Source organism: Plutella xylostella, chromosome 23, assembly GCF_932276165.1.
Source record: "Plutella xylostella chromosome 23, ilPluXylo3.1, whole genome shotgun sequence".
NCBI lineage: Eukaryota > Metazoa > Arthropoda > Insecta > Lepidoptera > Plutellidae > Plutella > Plutella xylostella.
In genome coordinates this window covers 4,936,288-4,960,721 of record NC_064003.1, presented here as the reverse complement: position 1 = coordinate 4,960,721, position 24,434 = coordinate 4,936,288, and the positions used below count along the sequence as shown (strand labels likewise).

The 24,434-nt window shown below is 37.9% G+C and overlaps 1 protein-coding gene across 1 annotated transcript in view; it reads right to left on the bottom strand.

The window, feature by feature from the left end:
• The window catches only part of LOC105386436 (protein couch potato), a 150,552-nt gene extending 129,552 nt beyond the window's left edge, over nt 1–21,000 (bottom strand). Inside the window, exons 1-2 of the mRNA XM_038113268.2 lie at nt 20,830–21,000; nt 8,561–9,164 (exon numbers count right to left, since the gene is read on the bottom strand). Of these exons, the coding sequence (XP_037969196.1) occupies nt 8,561–8,620 (60 nt within the window). The 5' untranslated portion in view covers nt 8,621–9,164; nt 20,830–21,000. The remainder of the gene's footprint in view (nt 1–8,560; nt 9,165–20,829) is intronic.
• Between the last annotated feature and the right edge of the window lie 3,434 nt (nt 21,001–24,434).

The following is a 24,434-nucleotide window of genomic DNA, read 5'->3' as shown; positions in this document are numbered from 1 at the left end:
TCGGATGATTGTCGAAATTGGAGCGAGCGGTTTTTAACTTCATCGCTAACTCGGCGGCTGTTCTAAATAAGTTTTTGAGGTTATACAAAACTCAATATTTAGTTACATCTACTTGTTTATTAGTACTAAAGTTTCGCCTTCTATAAATACAATATTATTATTATTGAATAATATTTCGTGAATTTATTAGTATATCAATACTAGCGCATTCATACTATTAGAGTAGCATATCTAAAGGACAATGGGAAATTAGTCTGGAGCGTGTGCCGCGCGATGACTCACGCGCAGCCGAGCGGCACACACGCCGGCGAATTCCAAATTCAAATTTGAGAGAGCCATCGCCGTCGCGCGGACAATATGCACGACCTAGTGCCGGCGGTTTAATATTCTAGCTACGCGCTTCCGCGGCGCACGCTACACACTAATATAAGCACGCCCTGACGCTTAACGAGCTCTGCCGATGAGATCCCTATGAATACGGCCGGGAGAAGTGGCGACTCCGCGTAGAGGTCGAGTGGTCGGCATCATTAACATCGAAACTTCAGCATGTTTCCTCTTATCTTTTTGCGAAGAGCCCTCGAAACAGTTATTTCGTGGAATTAGGTAGATTGGTGTCTTAATTTTACTTATATATGCCTTGATATTAGGTGTGAATAAATGTACAGCTACGTGGAACTTGATACATTGTTTGTCTTATGTTTATGACATACATTTAACACCAATCTGTCACAAGTCCCCAAGGAGAATTCATACTATAGAATCCTATTTTAGCAATATAGAATCGCTATGTAAGTATACAAGCATGACATCAGTAATTTATGGTTCGAACACTGTGTAACTTGAAATTAGTTCACAAACATATTTCACTTCTCCCATTTCCCGTGCGCGGCGGATCCCCGTATTTCATGCAAGGCGACCGCTACGTGACCGTATCGCGGCGACAACTTAATTTCGTCGCTAACAAGATCTTTTGAATTACAACCCGTATTGTAAGGCGTTATCGACCAACAGGCGTTATTATCACGCAATATACCTACTCATGCGGAAAGCCGTTGGCGGGAAATTTACAGGAAAATCAGGGGTCAAATGAAAATTTTCCGAAACTCTTGAAACATAAAGTTGCGATCGAAAGGATTGGCCCAAAACTTTTGTTGGCACTTAAAATCAACTCGAAATTTTGTGTCAATAAACCGTGAAAACAGTGAAAAGCCGTCATTAAAATGCGTTTGCAACAGCGGCTACATGACAACAGGGTCTCTTAGCGGACAGCGTCAATCCGATGTCCAATAAATATCGCTCCGACAGGGGAATAATCCGAGGCGAAAACAATGAAATCGAGACCGACAATGGCATTCGAATATATTTTTCGCAGAAACTCATTGCCGCACCGTTTATCTTTATTTCTTTCAATGACTAAGATGTCATTTCATGCCTTCTAGAGGACGTTTTGTTAGGTTTCGTGGTAATGGCTGACGTCTAGAGGTGAGATAGTTAATACATAGTAGCTTACTTAAACAACCTGTTGCCAGACCAAAAACACTAAGCGATCTTGTCGTTTTTTAGTTAAGGATATTTAAAAAATACTTAATTTTCCTGAATATCTATAAAACTGTTTTATGTACCTTACTATTCGATTCATCATGCACGCAGTTAATTAATACGATTTGGCTATCATCAATTAAAGCGAACTCTATCTACAAACAAACAAGTCTGAATAAAATCCACAATAACATTATGAACAATAGCCGCTATTCCCTCGCAATCAAGCCGATATACGTGACCGCTGGTAAAAGGCGTCTGGTGGCCACACGGGGAGGTTTACTTACAGTGGCTACGGCAGCAGTTCCCAACTTAAGCTACCAAGATTGCAAAGAAAGTTATCAGGATTCGAGAGCCATTGATTGCGTACAAAGAGCCCCATCTAGCGACATTCGAGCTCGATTTTCCTTTCACAATGCTGGCGACGGGTTTTCGTCTTGCATCTCGGATTGCATCGACGTTTGTCGGTATTGTTTGTTCTTCACCTTGGCTACACTGAAACACTGAATTCTATCATAGGTGCTCTAGATTGAATTGGTAGCTGATAGAAGATTACGTAAGTTTATAGAGCTGTGTCTACGAATAAACACACTCACGTGCAATGAAAAAGTTCTAGTGACAATACTATATGCCCCATATTACTTCTAAACAGATAAGACCAGCTTCATTACGCCGTCTACAATATTGATGTTCTAAATTTTCAGATTCAGATTTAGGTGTGAATTATATCAATAGTCCTGAATCTTGATAAATGTGAAACCATTGCTAAATATAATTAGTAGTAGATAAAACAGTTACAATAAATAACACACCAGGGAGCTACGAAACTTTAAACGGAACTAAATATTTATCAAGTGGTGTTCCAACAACATCAGTGTCTTTTCTTATGTTGTAAGTAGACGTTACGACCTCCTGGGGGTCACTCCATATGACGAAAAACTAAGTTTCGGAGCGCTGCCACTTACTTTATCTTGTCGTTCGTTGTTTTTCGTCAGTATGGAGTGACCCCCCTGGTTGGCTGCTCGCCAGTACGGGCAACGTTATTACTTACGTTGTATAATTACCTGGAGGTACTCCGTAAATGCTCATTGTGAGTCAGGCTTATGGCAGTGTAGAGTGTAGGCTTCATTGCTACGCCCAATATGAGCGAAACCTCTTGGTGCACAATTGAACAATAGTTTAGTTCTGCGGGGAAGGTATTCGATTTGAGGAACAGTATTATTTAAGGATATTTTTTTCATGGCATGTGTTTTAACTTTTCTCATAAATTTTCTGATTTGTTTCGATACATTTATTCATTATTAACCCTCATTTGTTCTTGTCTAGTTCAAAATAGTAGGTATCATACTTAGTTTAAAATAAACGATGTAAATCTTATAGCAGGACCTGTATCGTTCATAATTTGCATCAAATTTCTAAGAGCTCATCATTCCCTAACTTCTTATTACCGACTCAGCATACAGTACGGCCTATAAACGTAGCGTAATTGGATTTGAATTAGCACCATCCGTTATGTTGTTGATAAGGTAATTACAAAAATAGGCCATTGTCCTTTATGCAGAGTGAACGCTCCGTGAGGCGCGAGGCCCGGGCCCTTCCCGTCACGTGTGCACTTCATCACTAGTAATAATATATGGGGTTTATTGTTTTATATCGAGGAAATAAAGCTTTTCAGTTGTTTATGAAAGAGTCTGAGCAAGTAGTACCTCCTGAATTCTCTTGATGGTGAGAAAATGAAGTATAGATTTATGGAAAATTGATTATTTCCTGGAGACTATAATATACAAAAATAAGGAATCAATACAGAATTCTGAAGAACTTTAACAGTTTCAGGAAAAGGTGTTGTAACAAGCGAGAGTTTGATCTATCTTTGAACTTGACTTCGCGGAAAGGATATAATGAATAATGCTATCTATTCCTAACAAAGTAAATATCTCATGATTAAATATTAGTAGTGTAGATGTCCGGAGCAGGCCGGAAGTGCAATGTGGATGTTTACGGAAGGTTGTGTAAAGAGCCCTCGATGACGTCACGCGCTCGACCGCATTAATCAACTCTGTACGAGCGGCCTCCGCAAACAACGCTATGTATGTGTTGTGTAGGTATGTGAGGGACTTCTTTTAATAGCTTTCCATTAATTATAAATTACATTACCGAAAGCCTTTGTTTTTGACATGTTGCCTAATATTTCGGGCTCCCGCAAACTTCCACAAAAGTCAGGTAACAAAGCGTAAAGTTTCAACTCCGAAAAATCGTTCGCTACACTCGACGCACCTCGTCAAAAAGCCAAAATGAACCAACAAATTCAATTAAAAGTTTCGCCGCGTAATCCTAGCCGGGCACATCGGATAAAGCTCGAATAATTATTACACTGTTAATGGACAAAAGGGGGATCTCTTTGAAACATCAAACAAACAAGATCTGAACTGAACTAGACAAAGCCTGAGCATAGTAGCCGGCGATCGCTCGTTCACGCGAGCTATTGGCGCCGAGGCTGCGCGCTCGCGCCGTCCCTGTCACTCGCGCAGTTAAACAGTACGTCCCTCTTTATCGTTCGGAAAGAGGGAAATGCGGGCTATTTGTTTTTACAGTCGAGCGGCGCCGAACAAATTAGGTGGACAAACTGTTGAAACGGGAGGTGTCTATATTCCGCGCGGTGGAAATTCCTCTCATGGAAATGTCGGAGGAGAGTGTCTCGCCACTTGAGCGCTAGTGGCGTAATAATTTTCTCTTCAATTCTAAAGGAGGCAATGTTCCTTCGATCTGCGTAATATAGGTTGAATTTCTTTGGGATTTTCCACGCCGATGGCGCGCGGCCGTGGGGCTTGTTCGGGGGTTTAACGCACGAGACAAGGAGGCTTTAGTGATTCTGTAACTGAAAGCGTTACATTTGGGAATATCTCTCAAACGGAATGACAACCAGAAAAACTTAACTTATTTCGAAAAACATTGTCGCTTATTTTTGTCTGATGATTAAATACTTACTATATTCTGAAGCAGTAAGTATGTTTGATGAACAAAACACAAAACAAGAGCACAAAACAAAACATGGAAATGTTTAAAAAATGTCACAGACTAAAAATAAAACAAAAAGTATAGAAAATACGAATCCCAATTATCCAATTCTGCAAAGCGAGCCGATCCTCTTTTGACCGTCTGTGCGCGGGAAAATACCTACTTTGAGGATGTAATCTCCTTTATTCTGTCTCGCAAAAACAATACAAAAAAGGGAAAAATACAAATAAGAACGTCTGTTAGTTTCTATTTTTATACGAGAAACATGATACTTAAATGGTAGAACACTGAAATATACCCATCTAAAATCCGCCCAATTCCTGAAGAAGCAAATTGTGACCAAACTTGTTGAGAACAATCTCGATGTCGTCACTCCTCAACTCTAAGGGGTTCACAGTAAATGCAGGTTGCTAGTTCAAACTCTTACGGCACCAGGATTCAGAATTTTACCAACCAACACCAGAGTAACCCGGTGTACTTTTAATACGAAATGTGAATGAACCCCACTCACGTCACGAGTGTTCAGAAACCATAGCAGTGTCCTACAAACGTCTGCTAGTGTGTTCTTTAACAAACTCATCACGGGAGTTTGTCAAATGTATATAGCCACAGAATAAAGTTAGAATGGCATTGCGTTATTTATTAAACTGCAGTTTATAACCCCGACTTAAAAGGGGAGTTGTTAACAAGACATGAGTATTTGTGCCTCTACTTAATTGTGGTAAACAGTATGAATAGTTGCACTTCTATGACAATAATAACATTAATAGAAGAGAATAGTAGTGAGAATGTACGGCAAAAAAACCGCCGGCGTCAATACCTAATAGGAACCGGTTGTATAAATTAAATCAACAAATTATAATAATCAAGGTATTTCGCAAGTTATAACATACTCATAATTACGTTTATGAGTTTGTTTTCTGCAATTCACACGCTCTCGATCGAAAATGGCGTTTTCCTTGGCCGTAAAGGAAACTGATTGTAGTTAAAATAACGATTTATGACTATTATTAACCTGCTACTTAGACACATTTTGTATGTAGCATATATTTTCATTTGAGCAGATTTTATTAATATATTATATTTTTCACATCTGTAGTCCCTAATTGGCTAGGCAAAACTGCACGAAATTTTCGTTGAAGGTGAGATTGTTTTTCCATATATTCACCCTGACCCGATAAGTATTAGTAGCGAATGAAACTGAAAATATGGTACCTACATATATTATATTAAATATCAATTTATACTACTTATAAAGATGGAAAAGTCTAAAGGTACTATATACAACCTGTCTTGACCAGAATCACTCTATTTCAACCATAATTGTTATGGTACATCTGTTATGGACGTTATACAATGTACACAGTAAGTATGGACAAGTTACTCGAGTGTTATTGTTCACACAAATGTATTATTGTCACCTACAGTCCAGTCGCCAGACACGGTGGCACCGCCGGTATCGACTACAGTACACTCATATTCAGGTTTTTATTCATAAAGCTGGAAAAAAAATTAGTTGTTATTCTTGGGTACTATAACTTTATAACTGTTATAATAATAATAATATAACAGGTTAATTAGTAGTGTGGATTATTTTTACTACCATTGGTAATAACTACTATGGTCTACCACGCACGGCACGGCGATAAAGTTCTAGTCCAGCTATATAGATATTATTTTTTAAAATTTAAATACTTATATTGTATATTTTTTTTATTTAAATAATATTTTTTTTTAAATTTACCTCATTTATGCAAATACATATTTGGCTTGCATAATTTGTTACTTTTAGAAGTGATATGAAAGGACATAAAATGACAAAACTGACTACATTAGAGGTAAGTACTTGTAGGTATCTACTTGACTCATTAGTATCATTATGACAACACTAATATATACTTCAAAACAACCATGTTTTCTTTTCTGTCCTATGAGGGGATCTGTTAATGTCAGCACCATAGTAGTAATTATACTAATGCTTAGCACTGATGCCACTAGAATTGTGCATAAATCTAGTTGTTGGGCACAGAAGGGTTGCTTATTAAATATGTTTTGTAGTGTAACCAACACAAAACTTCCACTTTTTTTCATGAAAAGTAAAGCATTCAAAGTTATTTTACATAACTTAATATTATTAATAAGCCATTACTGAACTAATTCTCTCAGTTATAAAACATGACGTGAATCGCCCGCAGACCAGACGTCGCCACCCCTGGCCGTCTAGGAAAACTCACAAAATTTCCACCTCCGTAACACAATTTTCAACCTTAATCCAACGACTGAAAATCTATTTAACTTTATACGCGGGAAGAATAACTTTGCACACCAGAACTAACGTATATTATAGAGATAGCGATTTAAATAGTACCTCCTGTACAGCTGTGGTGGTATTTAATGCGTCGTGTTAAGGATCAGTTTAGATTGCAGATTGCGTTTAATAAGTTGTTTTTGATTGTGTCTGAAATTCTAATGTCGAAGTTTTGTCAGTATAATAGTTTTGTTAGAGAGAATAGTGTGTTGTAGTCAAATACTGTAGTTGTGTAGTTTTGTGCCAGTATGTGAGTAACTATTACTTTACTGTTATTGCGCCTGAAAGTAAACAGACGAACGTTTTTTGCTGTTTTGTACGATTGGAAAACTATTAGGTCGGATGTCAATAAGTCATAATCTCATAATGTGAAGACGTTGATAAAATAAATATTGGAATATCGCCAATGAATTAAGGAAATTCCAACGATGTATTATTATAATTTTATACAAATTATAAATCCTTTAGTAATTTTAAATGTCTTGTGAATTGTGCATTAAATATATTTTAGTTATACCTACTTTGTAAAGTATGAGCTCTATGACAGTTGTCAAAGTAATGTATCTAATGTCATGGAAAAGTACTCACGTTTCGTACGTACTTTGATACCCAGAATTATACTATTAAGTATATTCCATGTATTGGACCGTATCCTCAAAAACACTTATACCATGAAATATGAAATATGCCAATAATTATTGATACATTAAAGGCTAATTAATTACGTACTGAAGTACTGGCAACATGCGGAGTTTATCGCAAAAAGAAGAGGAAAATGAACACGATAATATTAAAGTCCACGAATTTCCTTTGAGTATAACATTACGGGCCAAGAGTTTTATTAAAAGCGTCCGATTGAGCATTTTAATTAATTCTACCCGGCAGATTTGCCTACCAAATATAAAGAAAATTATGTATTATTTTGATTCAACATCGTTAATAATGAAAAATACAATAAATAAAAGTTGCTAGCAGCAGCTCGGTAACACGATTTTAATAAAATGGAATGAAAATTATTGCGTCTTCTTCGCTACGCGATGTGACTTCAGGCTTCTAACGTTTTATTTGTATCTCTGAGCATAAATTCTCGAACGATTTCCATATAGCGGCTTAGTTAGATGACAAATAGCGATACATTAGTCCTTGGAGGAGGCAGAACCTCGGAACCAAGTCCTTTGTTAATTCATTACGACATTCAATACTGGAAATGAATGGGAGGGTTGAAGGCGCTCCTGAACAATGCCCGCTCCAACAAAGCTGAACAAGTATTGATCACAATAATAGCATTGGTTTAGGTACTTTAATTTAGAACTGGCACTCGAAATAGCATCGACAGATTTTGTGTGTCCACGAATTAATTTTCGAGAGACTGATACATACACGCATTCGATTTAATTGCAAGTTGAGTCTCTAACAAAGCACTCGGTTTAGGTGAACGATTGATATCAATCTAGTCGGATATCAACGAATATCATTCGATCCGACTACTGAGTATCAGATATAAATTGATATGTGGAAAAAAAGGCCACATATACAGTCATATACAGATGAAGGACAAGTCACCAATGATTCGGCATGCTACCGTTATATCAAACAAACAAGCCAGCGATGTAGCCTTTGAGGATCGCAGAGACCCCGTTCGGAAACTCTACATTCTATCATTAAACGCAAGCACGAAGTAATCAAACAAGTACTGACCTCTTCCTCCGTGGTGGCGGTGTTGACGGAGTCCATGCTCTGGCAGAGCGCGAGCTCCATGGTCTTGTGATGCGGGGACGACGGCGTGGGGGACGGCTGCGGCGGCACCACCGCGGCCTGCGACGACGGCGGAGCGCCCGCGCCCGGCAGCCCGCCCGCCTGCAGGCTCTGCTGCTGCAGGTGGGCCAGGTTCAGCTGGTGCTGCTGCACGATGCTCTGCTGCACTATACTCTGCTGCACCTTGATGTGCTGGTGCACCGCGAGCTGGTGGATGGGGTGCAGCGGGGCGGGCGCGGGGTAGGGGGGCGAGAGCCGCTGCCGCTTCACCTGTGCACTCTGCAGCGCTTCGTGCAACCGCTTGACGGGGAGCGGGCTCTGGCCGAGGTTATCCACGGCTGTGGCGGGGGGGCCGGCCGAGTCCGAGACTCCGGCGAGCACCGACAGGGGCGAGGGGCGCGGGGCGCGGGGCGCGGCTCACTCACACACACACACCGGGGTCTGTGGCGCCGACGCGGGGGGACAGTCAGTACAGCTACTCCTGAGGGCCGCCCGGCACATTTACTTCCTCATACGGATTCGTGGGTATTCAGGATATGAACGACATCTGTGGAAAAGAGAAACTTCCATTAGTCAATGTACTTATTGATAATGTTAGTGTTTTAAATGATCAGATCATAAAGTCAAAGGCAACCGGATACTCTGTTTCATAAGTATTTAGGAAACACTTAGACAACCTATCAGATTTCGCGGAATCGATATGAACATAGATCCATAGGGACTACTTATGAAATATCGTTTCTTTCTGGTGGAAATTGACGTATAAATATTTAGTTATGATAACCTACAAGTGTACGCTTCTGCTAAGCGATTTGCACTGCTGTCCACCTCACTTTACGTCAAAGCGGCGCGTGAAGCCTTATTTTGCATATTTTTTACGCATCTTTCGGTAACCTACTTATTATAAGAAGGCACATCAGCACACCTACTTATTTAACTCATATCTCTACATAACTACGTTTAATGCCTACGTAAACTAAACGTAACTTCTGTTCTATATTTCATGTTTCATGTTTTTCATTCCTATATAATAATGACTGAAAAAAACGAAGAAACTTTATAGGTGTAGAAAAATAGGCCATTACGGCGATCACGACACCGATAGGTAGAATCAAGGTCAGTTTAATTTATCTTTGCGTTAAAAAAATAACGCAAAAAGAGCAGAAAAACGTGTTGTAAGTAGGTATGTAGCTCTACAAATGTTATAAGAATGATATAAAGTAGACATTCGTAGATTTAGCTCTAGTTGAGTCATACTAAGGAAGGTTGAATAGTAGTTACGTAGTGCCGACGAAGATCAAATTATGATTTTAATTCCAATTCTAGACTTTCGAAGGTTTATAACAGTTGACGACCGAATGGCGTAGTGGTTAGTGACCCTGACTACTGAGCCGAAGGTCCCGGGTTCGATTCCCGGCTGGGGCAGATATTTGTTTAAACACAGATATTTGTTCTCGGGTCTTGGGTGTTGATATTTATATTTAGTATCTATCTATCTATGTATTTGTGTAGATATATCAGCTGTCCGACACCCATAACACAGGTTCTACCTAGCTTGGGGTTGGATGGCCGTGTGTGAGATGTCCCCACATATTATTATTATTATTAATATTATTAATATAAAGATAAAGATAAAGATAAAATACACTTTATTGCACACAAACAGAAACAGTTTCACAAACATAGAAAAGAAAAATGGTACAATTGGCGGCCTTATTACTAAAAGTAATCTCTTCCAGACAACCACATTGAAAGGAAATATAAAGTATAAAGAAAGGGGTAACGTGTGACAAGACAAGAGAAAATACAACATAATTACTATGAACAATGTGTAAATACCTACATACAATAATACTTAAATATATTATGAACACATATAAATACTTTAAACCTACACAGCTATTAATAATTATATACCTAGACCTTATATGTAATAATACAATACATACCATAAATAAATATCTATATATAAATTTATATATATATATTATGCTGGTTTATTCTAATCTGGATAAGCTAAATTTAAATAATGCTGTCTGAGCTGGTTTTTGAAGGATGGTAGAGAGGGTGCGAGTCTGATTTCCATGGGCAGATCGTTCCATAATTTAACAGCCTGAAAAGTGAAGGAACCCTCATAAAACACCGTGGTGCAAGAGGGAACATGAAGGCGAAAGTTATGAGATGAACGTAGTGAGCGGCTGTGTGTAGAGCATCTCAACTCAAAACGCTCCTTAAGGTATGTTGGGGAACAAGGATTGAACAGTACCGAATAAAGTAGTGAAAGTATGTGAGTATTCCGTCGAAGACGAATTGGGAGCCACTTGAGTTTTTGTCGGAATACAGATACATGATCATATTTTCTTAAGCCAAATATGAATCGTATGCAATAATTTTGAAGACGCTCAAGCTTGTTAAGTTGCTCCTCAGTGAGATCAAGATAGCTGGCATCGGCGTAGTCAAGAACGGGAAGAAGGAGTGATTGAGCTAAAGCAATTTTGGTGGAGGTAGGAAGGAAATTGCGTAGTCTTCGAAGTGATCCCCCGGATGCAAACATCCTCCGGCTAACCGCCTCCAGCTGAGGACTCCATGTCAGAAACTTGTCAAAAATAACGCCAAGATTCCTGACCGTATCACTATAGGGTACATGAACCCCGTCAAAATAAATTGGCGGCACCATCCGAAGAAAATTATTGTTCATCAACCTAGAACTTCCAATAAGAATAACTTGAGTTTTCTTCGGATTGACCATAAGGCCATGGTGTTTACTCCAGTCTACTATTTTAGTCAGGTCAGTGTTCATAGTATCAATTGCTTGAGCTAGATTAGAAGGAGAAGCGTGTGCATAAATCTGGAGATCGTCTGCATAAAGATGGTAGGAAGAAATCAGTTTATCAGAAATGGAGTTAATAAAAATAGCGAAGAACAGAGGAGATAGCACACCACCTTGTGGGACACCGGCTGCGATATCACACCATTGGGAGTATGAATCCTCAATGCGTATACGCTGCCGTCGCCCCTGCAGATAACTGCGAAACCAGTCAATTACCATTGGAGATATGTTAAGTGATCGAAGTATTCCCAGCAAGATTTCGAAGTTAACAGTATTGAAGGCATTACTAAAGTCTAACAAGGAGAGGATTGTGATTTTACCATTGTCCATGCCCTGGCGAATGTCATCAGAGATCTTAACGAGCGCTGTGACAGTGCTATGGCCAGGGCGAAAACCGGATTGGTAAGGATTCATAAGGTTATTGCGGGTAAGGAAATTGGATAGTTGGAAATGTACAAGACGTTCTAGGACTTTTGAAAGGAAAGGAAGAATAGATATGGGGCGATAGTCGGAAAATGAGGTTGGGTTGGATTTCTTAGGTAAAGGGACAACTTGAGCTTCTTTCCAGGCAGAGGGAAATATACCACAGGAAATAGAGGAATTGAGGATATTTGTGATAATGGGAAGGATAATGTCTAGGATAGGGATTATCATGTTACGACTTAAACTGTCGCTTCCAATTGCATTGGAAGTAATAGAAATAATGACCTTCTTAACATCACAATTGGAAAATTGACTTAAATGGAAAGAAGGAAAGTCAGGGGTTGGTAAGGCTGATAGGCGACCGAGTGTACTAGATTTCACGGCATCATTCATTGCCGAAGACGATGAGAAATGTGAATTCAAGGATTCAATGTCTAAATCTTTACGGATAGAATTGTTACGAGATTTACCAACTCCCAGTGACCTAAGGAACTTCCAAACTTTGGCTGGATCGCCATTTTCTACAGATTGATGGATGTGGCGGCGTTGTGCATCCCTACACAACTTATTGCAGCGATTACGAATAGCAATATACTTCTCCTTGTTCGCTTCAGAGGCACGGAGTTTATACTTGGTCTTGGCAGAATTTTTTTCAAGAATAACCTTCTTAATCTCTTCAGTGAGCCAGGGAGCCGGAAGATGTTTTAACCGAACCGCTTTTACTGGTGCATGCACATCGTATAGGCCGGTAAGGAGGGAGTTGAATTTTAAAACCTGTTCATCAACGCTGGCTGCGTTGAGAACAGATGTCCAGTCCGTACGAAGCGCATCACGACGCAAACTGTCCAGGTCCATACCACCAAAACTACGCAGCATGAGAGTTCTTGACTTCGCCTTAGGGGGGCGGACTTTATACGATAGATATATTAAGTCATGATAAGAGAATCCAGTGGACCCGCACTGGCCGTGCTTAGCAACATGATCAGTAGAAGATACGAGAATAAGATCAAGAAGAGAGGGTTCGCAATTAGGAAAATGATGAGTGGCACTCAGAGGGAGAATATTCATGTTGCTAGACTTGACTATAGATTGAAAGGTAGAAGACCGAGAATCATTTTTAAGGAGACAAGTATTAAAATCACCCATAATAATGGTATGACTATAATTAGGAATATAATTGACCAATAGCATATAGTTATATGTATGAGCTATACCTAATATTTTTACACATCACATACCTTGTGAAAATATGTCAAAATTCGGCACCTCAACCTTGTGATTTTAGGCATGAATATGAAACTAGAACGCCCCCATAAATCCCAATAATGTTGGTTCAAAATATCGGCGTCGATTTAGAAAACTCTACTTGGGCTGTTTACCTACACAACATAACCTGACTTCGCAATTTCCGTACAAAGTACCTCCTGGCTTCGAAACAAAGTATAACAGCCATACACAACCGTGTTGAATACTTTAATCTTGCCGTATATTTATACAGGGTGCTCGTAAATAAGTCCTAGGAAAGTTGTAAAGTTTTACTTTCCATTTGCTAACTACGGAGAGTACAAAGTCCTATGTATCTGGAGACTAACGGTATGGGACTTGTACTCTTGTTGGGCAGAGTTTGCCACTGAGGACGACGCAGAAAACTTTGGTAAAGGTATTCCCAAAATGTCAATAAAAGTGTGACTATATATACATAATAATCTGTAATACCTTTCAAGTTTTTTTTAGGGTTCCGTAGCCAAAATGGCAAAAACGGAACCCTTATAGTTTCGTCATGTCCGTCTGTCCGTCTGTCCGTCTGTCACAGCCGATTTACTCGGAAACTATAAGTACTACAGTGATGAAATTTGATGGGAATATGTGTTGTATGAACCGCTACAAAAATATGACACTAAATAGTAAAAAAAAGAATTGGGGGTGGGGCCCCCCATACATGTAACTGAGGGATGAAATATTTTTTTTCGATGTACATACCCGTGTGGGGTATCAATGGAAAGGTCTTTTAAAATGATATAAAGTTTTCAAAAAAACATTTTTCTTAAAGTGAACGGTTTTTGAGATATCAGCTCTCAAAGTCGTAAAAAGTATGTCCCCCCCCCTCTATTTTTATAACTACGGGGTATAAAATTCTAAAAAAAATAGAGGTGATGCATGCTAATTAACTCTTTCAACGATTTTTGGTTTGATCAAAGTATCTCTTATAGTTTTTGAGATAGGTTGATTTAACTGTAATTTTGATTTGCTGCTACGGAACCCTTTGTGCGCGAGCCCGACTCGCACTTGGCCGGTTTTTTTAAGTATATACCTAACTACTAATTAATAATTCAGCCTCTGAAATATACATATATTTATATTTCTTACAGATGATATCAATAATTATGTTTCAGACGAAAATATTTGCTGCTGAAATTTCAGCGGGTTGACTCAAATTAGTCAATATTACATAAACCACAGTAAGCAGTGAGTGGATGGTATTATGTTTCGAAATGCAATTAAATGTAAAGGATATACATTTCATTAATTAATGAAATTTTGATGATGTCTGGCTCTATGTAGGTATAAAGTGTAATTACATGAGTATAGCTATGTAGGTATACAGTCCACCACCACGCATCTTCATAACCGAGAATCGTCATTATAATTTTTAAAAATGTTTATATTTTTGTACGTTGATTGCTTTTGTCATTGTTCAGCTAGTCACTGCAATAAGAAGACATATTCAGAGGTAATGCAAAAGTGTACGGAATGTTGTTTTCATTAATATATTTTTTAGACCTTATAATAGGCTCCAAATAAAACACATTTATTTATGTAAAATTCTACGCATACAGATACTTAATGCAATAAATCACATTTCACTTTCACGCACAAAAGAAACATGCTCATTGCCGCGACACCAAATGTATTATTATCGTCTAATACGCGAGTAAATACATATTTTTTCCACATCATCAACACAATAGTCCTATTATATATGCGCTATATATCGCATTGTATCACGTTGCGTCGCGTGAGGCGTGAGAGCAGTCCAGTGAGAGTTGATTAGTGGAACAATGCAAAGCTTTTTTTAACTTGTTTCAACAATAATCGTCCATCTTCTTATCAACTTAGGTACAAGGTACAGCAATTTGTTTCACGTTAAGAAATGTCATACAATCAACCAAACTTACTAGGAGGATAACCTTTTTTAGCTTGACATAAAACGATCGAATGAGAGCTATTGTGCAGTGGGTAGGTTACTCAGCAGCGCTCCAGAACCTTCACAAGGTAGAGCGACCCCTGTAAATATATCCAGGTAATGCAGAATTTGACTACGGCATGTAGTAGTATAATATATTGCTCTACCTCCGGTTTATTAATGTAACAACAAATAATTATTACGGGTTATTACCGGTGTATAATTAACTGTGTTTTAAGCTACCACTTTACGTGCCATCACTAGGAATTATACTTCAATAAACTTAATATAGAAAAAAATATGATAAAAATAAAACAAAGTAGAAGTCTCTAGGTATAAATTCCGTACTGAAACCCGGCAAACTGCTTTAAATTAATCCGAGAACTATGGGGATGGGTACAAAGAAATAGTTTGCAGACTATTCGTGGCGATTTTGAAGCTAGTTAAGGTACAGCTTCACGGGAGGAGGGTTCGTGGAATTTCATGGTAGGTAAAGCTAATAATCTCATCTTTAAAGGAAAGCGTTATTACGAATTACTACGGTTCTGTTATCAAAGAAAGCAACATGTTATTCATAGTTCATTCTGAACGAGATATTTGTTTAAGTCGTAGACCAAAAGATAATGACGAGTTGTTTCGCAACAGTATGCATAAAAAATGGGTCACAGATTAACATGCGGTGCACGGTGCAACGGTGTCATTGCCAGAAGAGTTTGCTCAAACCGATCTAGCTTCACTTCAATACGGTGTACCAATCGATCTCCACAGAGGATTGCGAAGTCCCCGGAGGACGCTGCGATTGGTTCCAACCCAGCCTGCAGTCCCACCCAGCGGTTACCAACAACAAAACAAACCCATTCAATTAACTTGCCCACTCTGTTGGAGGCATTTGCCTAATGAAATTTCAGCTGAAACAATGTTCACACTGGCCAACTGAAATATTTTGTGCAATCCATCATTTGAATCGGTGAATAAAATCGACTTTGAGGATAACAAATCGCGCCGGGAGTTTACAAATGTTGACCGAACAAAAAGCAACGAGGCATCATTGACAGAGCCTATCTATGCATCTGATGTTAGTCCTATTTTTACCAAAATTTAAGTCGCAAATAAAGTAGACGGTACATTTTATAGAGCACCGGTGCTTTTACTAATTAAAAATGAAAGTGTCCAATTACCGCTCGAATTCCGAAATTCCACGCAGCGCTAAAATTTCTAACCTCATTCAAGACTGGAGGATTTTTGTCTATGCATGCGGCGTATTTATAGTGTGCGGTGCGGTAAATTGATTCTAATTGCCGCAACGAAGCGAAGTACTGAATCAGACCAAACGCGTTGGCCTGAATTGCTCCTATTTATCCATTTAGGAGCAACCGCCTACGCCACCTGCTTATATGGACAAAACTAAGGGAAGCGGTGACATAAATTCTGTCGTCGCGTCGCCATCTTCACAATGCAATAACAGCGGTTGATATTTGAAAAATCGAACATAATCTTTAGAATTTGTAGAACCAAAATACATAGAATGTAGCGTAAAAAAAAGTAGGTTATTGTTCGGCTAACATTTACCTAATTTCGTATAATCGGCGAGATCAACAAACATGTTTGTAAAACAAATGAAAACAATAACCCATAATTATTGTGGAATTATGATGTCAACCAATATTAGAAGTAGGTACAGTTGGCAAGACTGATTCTGTAAATTTTGTATTTAACATTATTTTGTTTAACGAGAACCTATCTAGCTTTAGGTGGTAAGCTTTTCTTTCGGCAGGTAACTTGTGAAGGAGTTATATTTAGTGTAACAGTGTAACCCAACGTAGTCGGGTAATAACATGTTATGCGAGAGAGCGGTGCGGTTGCGATGGTTTCGTAAAAAAGCGCGTCGTCTTAGCCGCGTAGAGAAGCCGTGGTGAGCTCGGCAAAAACAAAGTGTCATGTTTCATTTAATTAATCTCTCGAAAAGATTTTATTAACGTAAATATTTACATTTCCTCAAGACCTATGTTTTAAAGCACGAAATTTTCTTTAAAAAATATATAAGAATATAAGTTGTAGTACATCAAGGTTACGTTGTCACCTAATTTTATTTATTGACCCTAATGGATGTTTTATTTGGTCTACCTGGGCCATTCTTACAATTTGACTATCATAACTTTGTTCTTTTATGCGTTTTGTGAGTGATATTACATATTTATGAATAGGTTTAAAGTATTAATTGGAACATTTCCAACGACCAACATAGCAAATAAATAATGGAAATTTGTTATAATACATATTGGTATAATTTCCGTGTGTTATTTTAGCGGGCTCGGGGGAATAGTTAGTGGGATTGCCTGCCCCGCAGTGGGGAGGATGACAAAGCGTATTTTTTTATTGTGAATCAATCCTATACGATCGGTTTCCGAAGCACTCAATATAAATTGCTATCTAACAAATTCGAATCAAATCTATGACTACCTATATGTAGAATACTGTAGTCGTAATAATATTTGTTTAGATAGCGCACTGACAGCGAAATTTAAAAATATCATAACACATGAAGTATTCATAAATTTTAAGTGAAATCATTTGAAAAGAAAATTAGTGAAGCAGAATTTACGTTAACAGCGCGGAACTAAACGACACCTGACGCTTTCAGTGTTAACAGCGCGTACATAAAAAACTTTGAAATTCCATACAAAGTTGGTGAAAGCATTTCGAATTAATTGCCACTTCCACCATGTACCGCTAATGTGTCTGCGTTAAGACTTTAATATTCATTTAGATTTTAGGAACAACCTTTGGCTGTCTCAATATTTAAGTCTCATGGAACTTACCATAGTCGACCAAGCCCACTTTTAAACTAATTATGTTTCGGCTCATACAATGATTCCATATTTTTTACAAAAATTTTACACCCATTTGAACATTATAATAATTTTCCATTAAATAATTGTGTTACATTTTGCACAACTGTATTTAAATTTGTTAGAAGATGATAATTTTGTAAGCCCATTAATCTTTTTGCAAAAATTCCAGCATATTTAGTGATTTCCTTCACTCGTCTATTTCCATAGGAACTTCGTGTCATTCTTCATGAAATGCTTGTTTGTTTATAATTTGTGCGCTCTGCATTGACTTTCTCTGTAAACATTCCTTATTACGAGCTCATTTAGCTGGTTTATTGTTCTAACAATACCTAGTTTACTAGAGTAAAAATAGTAGATCAGTTCAGCATTTACTTATTTTTATTATTCTTAGTAGTTCTCTCGGCAGCTCTGAGCACTTATATTTCATCTGTCTGAGTGATTGGTGCAAATGTGCCATACTCTTAATCACCACCGTCAAATTCTTTATTAGGTATAATGAAATATTTTCTGTTCCCTCGAATCATTTTGTTTTTTCCTTCATGTATTTCTTTGGATCCGAAAAGAATTCAACCACATCGACACATGTAATACAATAGCTATTACATGTCAGTAGATCCATTGACGTGAGTAGCAGTAGGTACTTGCAAGTGCATGGAAACTTGAAAGTGGCCGCAACGATGATCAAGCATAGATGAAACGAGCATTCTTGTCCGTTCGTTCCCTAGCCCGTGGGTGGTTACGTAACAAACCAGTACAATGGCAGACCTTGGTACGAGTAACTACTCCACGAGGAGGCTCGGTAATTACTGCTGTACTCGAGAGAACAAAAAATCTGGTTTAGTCGCTTTTGGATAGAACGTTTGAAGCTTTACGTGCTACATTTGTTTTTATAACAATAATGTGGAAAATTGCTATTAAGTCTATGATGTTTTAAGAATTCTTAATATGAAATTAAAAATGTGCAGAATATGTTTTGCTGAATTTTCTTGTTTTAGAACGATTATGATTTCTAATTTAAAAATATAGATTGGTATCCCTTGCGATAGCCTATTTGAATCAGTTGACGATTATAAGCTTATGATGAATAGAAATTATACAATCATTCACTTGATCTTCTTTTTCTAATTCGATTAACCCCTAATTACTTTCGGCTGTGTATCTGGCCCGCGTCATTCTTGAGGTCATTTTCATTAACAACAATAATTTGGGTCAATTCCATTTAAAGGTCAACTAATTCTATTATGGAGTCATTAATACGCATCTCTGCTTCCATTGTTTCAAGTAGGATGAGTACTATTCGTTAAGTACCCAAGCACCCATATTTTAAGCATACATATTTTTTTCCAAGAATTTATTAAGCAAGTAAATCTAAATGATTCAGTCTTAGTCTAGATTTATAGGAAGTATTTGTCAAGTCAAATCACGATGAATTGTCACCCAGAAATAGGAACTTCATCATCATTATTCGTGACGAGTGTGTCGATTCTAATGCCTATGAGCTACAGGCCGTATCTGGCATATCCGCCCAGCTATTTCTTATACTCGTAACTCACTGGTTGCTCACTTTGCCTAATTACAAACAAAGTTAATTATATCATATTAGTAGCCGCACTGTATTGCTACTTCATCTATTTTTCTTCTTAAATTCCACTCATAAACCGGTTGCACAAATGTGAACGTAATGTAATAAGACTCCAGTTTGTTTGTAATAAGAGCTGTCACTATAATGTGTATCAGTGGGTTCAGTATCTCTTGCAATATCTTCGTAGAGAACTAATTCGGTTGCGAGCCAGTTTCAACATAGAGTTTGGTGTCAGATTCTCTGATACATTCCTGCCTACAATCACCTTAGTCTTGTATTTCTGTATCAGGATTTTGTCATCTGCCGGTCACGCTCATTACTTCTGTGTTACATTCTCAAACGGTTCTATCGACGGTGATGATTCTTTTTAAATCTTAAATATGTTCTTACTCTTTAACTCTTGCGAACGTTGAAGATTTATTCATTTTAAGGTAGGTAGGTACCTAGTCCTCTTTGATTAATTGTTTTTTATTATGCTGTACTTATAGAAAAATAGCAGCTAAACAATTTATTTTTAATATGACACAATTTGCCTATTTAAAACTACGATAGTCATACAAAACCATAAGTAAGCATATATATTTTAAGCGTACTATGAATAATAGAATTGTGTAATAATTCTTGTTGTGCTCCATAAGTTGTAGTTTAGACTTAAGTGTTAAAAGTTTTAATGTAATAATTTACCTATTATAGGATTTTACAGAGATGATGAAAAGTAGAGAGACAAACTTTATTGTAATATTATATTAAAATATAATTTGCTTTCACAAATTCAGAAGTTGTGGATTATAAAGAACCATGAAATATTGCAGCAGTCTTTGAGTGTAATTGTTCTGTGCCCCATTGTTAGGCATGGGCTCTTTGTGTATCATGTGAATAACATGTCTCAGGTTTTCATTTCTATTTTCGTGATATTTTTCCCATTGAAACATCTTCGATGATTATTTCTATATTATCAAACTTTTCTAGATGCTTTTTTTCATCTTGGTATTTAGAAAGGTCTTGTTTCGGTATGTTTATAGTGAAACTTCTAAACACCTGCACAGTTAACTCGTTAGTGTTATCTCACCGTGTTGGTCTAAATTAACAGGTCATAAAGTTACCGGCCTCACTTGCGCCGGCATTTTAGTTTAGATCCTTCTCCATAATCGTCGTTATGACAATCCCACGCGTACACATCAAACAGAATCATTCCACAGAGGAGGAAATTACGTAAACCTGTCAACTAGAGCCTGCACCATGGGAACTTGAATGCTAGATTAAAAATTTATAACGACGGCTCCTAATATTTAGTATCCGGCTGCCTTTTTGCAAGTGCACCCAAACAATGGGGTCCGTTACCTAGAAAACAATAGCACATCTCACAAGCACACACAATGCTCTCGACGGAAAACGCACATGCACTTTTCCGATGACCGTGTTACCGGCACTGCGTCGGTCGCGATAGAGTAGGCAGCGGCACGTGCACACGACACCACGACTCGCGAGACACTGACGGGCTTCCGACTCGGAACGACTGGCGAGCGAGCGGGACGCGCGGCGGGCGTGCCGACAGCCTGCGCGCGCATCCGTCCTCTCGCTCCCACCCGCGCTGGCCGCGTCTGCACGTCCCACTCTCGCACGCTCCAGCACACCTTTCATTCCCGGAGACAGGTGTTCTCAAGCTTGTGTGCGTCCGGACACAACCAGCTTTGCATGTCTGCGCACTTCCTGCGGCGGCGGTGGATCGTTTTTAGGCCCGGCAAAAATTATAAAAAGTAAATGGAGGGAAAATTAAATAAAACGTTTACAATGAAGCGCTTTCCTGTGCGCTTTCAATGATTCAACATGCTCTATTTTTCAGGAAGGCATCTTTCACTGCGTAAATGAGTGAATGTTTTGAGTGTTGTAGGCGGGCGTAGGTAATTAGGCGGAAAGGTATATTGATTGCGGTGACGTGACGCGGCTTAGTGGAAAAATCGATATTTTTGTATTAAAGGTGGCACGCGACGTGTTCCCTCCTTGCGTTTGTGGCAAAGTTACGCGCTTATCGATCCCACTAGTTTCGGCTGAATGCTTTGCACCATTATTGCTAAGTGTTCACCTGAAGGGTTATTTTTAACAACAACATTATTGATGTATGATTTTTCTCTATTTTATTAAGTAAGTACTTACTTACTTACTATGACAACAGCTAATTATGCCTTCATATAAGATCGTTTTATTATAGTATAGAAATACGACCGGGCCATACGCCCAATCAATGAATAAATCAAGCTAAAACTACCGGGAGCGTGAATTTTGGCAATAATAACTAATTGAAAGCACATTGATTATATTATTCATGCAAATCAAACTCAGTACTTAATATAAATAAACAAGTACCTCAATTATAGCGAGTTGCTATAAGCTCTCTAGCACTCGGTATATTGTGTAGTGTTAACATGTTGAACACGTAGAAGTCTATTTTAATTAACTTCGTTTATCTTATCAAGGGTAGATATTTCAAATAATTATGTGTCTCAACTGTTATATATACATACCTATTACCTACGTACCAAAAGCTTCATTACATTAGTATTGTATTATCGAAGAGTAGTAGTTAGTACTTGTACAACTATATTATGTGCTAATCTATGTGGTATTTATCATACAAAACTCTACTATAGGGTCATACTTTAAAATGCATTTAAGTACAAGACATTGCTACTCAAATTTAAAGACAAGAAAATTTAATTTATAGAACTCTATTTTTCATGAAAGGAGAGCGTTTAGTCTTTTACCAATTTACCACAGAATTGTTTCAACGATACAAGAAACAATAATGTTCATATGAAATGGCAATAAGTACATTAAAGCGCTGTAAGGTTAACTAAGAAGTTGGCAAGTCGATGATGGCATAATGCCCCATAATTCAATATATTTGCCCTCCCTGGCGCGATGGCGCTGCAAGCAAAGGCTTTTTCTTTAGAAATTAAAATGCTTTTAAAACGCTAAGTACTTACAGAAAAAATATTCTACTCCATAAAGTAGCAAGTAACAAGTCACGTCATTTATAGAATAGAATTCAAATAACGATCATAGTTTAAAATACCCTCTTCCCATGCATATAAAACCCTAATTAATGTTTTTTATATCAAATATTTCTTTTGTAGAGTAACCCCATTATTCATAGAAAAGTTATAGAACGTTTTAGCTATTAAACTGTTTTTATCTCTCTCAGTGAAAGAACAATTTGTTCTTTGACAGAGAGGGACAAAACAGATCAACACGCTAAAACGTTCTGTAACTTCTATATGAATAAGAAGGTAAGAATAGGTCATGTTTTAATAAAAAAATAAAACTAGCTTGGTTTTAAACGATGCGCGATGGTGAACTAACACAATTAACTACTATAATGAGAGCGCAAGTTCCAACACAACCTGAAGCACAATTCAACTTGCACTATCAAAATAGTAATATCATGATATTCATGATGCCTTATAAAGTCCTTTAGCTTCAAAACGAAACGGCTGCCTGCACCTTCATGAAATGCCGGGGAGAAATTAATTTTGTTGCAATATCTAGTTGCGTTGTAGCTATGTCACTTATTCATTTGTACTAGAACATTCTTATTCTGGGAATTCTGGAATACTATCGTATAACAAAATATAGGATGGGAGACAGCGTAGATTCGATTGAAAACAAATATCTAACATAGCTCAAAGGATTAGCTATATGTACCATAAATTGGATAGAACAAGTGACACATAGGTACAGGAACTCTGGTCGGACAGGTAAGAGTGGAGGCCTAGATAGAATTTTAAGAGACATAAGCAAAAGCTGCGCATAATAAAATTGCATGTTGTCTTTTGTTCCTATTTGGATGACGCCTATGTTACTTATTATGTCCAAATCTGTGGTATAAGGATCCTTGAGCATAGGTTATGAGTAGCTAGGCCGTTTTAATAAAAATCGATTGATTCTGGATTGGGTAGACTAAGTTATTGAAATAAAATACATTTTAAAAAAATAGTTTACGCCATACGATATGCCGATGTTAAAACTGATATTTATGTGATATACGTCATCGTTTACTGCATGCAGCTTTCAATGGTATAAGAAAACAAATTTCATATGGATCTACATAACAGTTATAGTTTGTTGTATGTAACCTGGCTGGAAAAGTTTCAGCGTAGCATGGTCATTTTGAATACGACACCTCATTTTAGCGAATGTATGATACCTATTTAAGTAGGGTAACTAGTCACAGTTATAAGGGTATCTAGGGATTCTATGAATTTTATGACTTTGTAAATTAATGTAAAACGAACTACTTAACGATCAACCAACGCTCTCGCAAAAAGGCATGAAGCACTTAATAAAGGAATTTTTATGTGTAGAAGGATTACCAAACTGACGTTATTTTGTTGTCAATAAATCGGTGTAAATTATTATAGTTCTTATTTACTAGCATTTACCCTAACTCCACCGACTTTTCCTATAGACTCGACATAAACAGCACATGTAACTGTTGAACTTATGAAGTTAATTTCAGGATTCTTTGTCATGTAGGTAATGGTGTAATGTAGCGCACAGATCAGTAGTAGCACTTGGTGGTTAGCTGAAGGCACTGAAGGGTTACTCTACTCTTGCAGGTAGAGAGGTGCTACTCTCGCTGCAGTAGCTGAGTGGACACCGTTTTGACGACGACAGCATATTAATTATTACCTATCACCAATACTTATATATGTCGCAGGAGGCGGCACCGGGTTATTCATTGTGGGCAGACAGTAGGGTAATCAAGAAACGAGGAACACAAAGTTAATCTTCTCACTTTATTTTAATTTAACGGACACTGTACAAATCAAATGCTAGGCTATAATATTCACACACAGACACTTCACAAACTGGGTACGGAACGAGGGATAGTTCCAAGGTGCTTCGCGACTGGCGCTCCAACGAGAAGTGAGCTCCGCTGAGCGGCC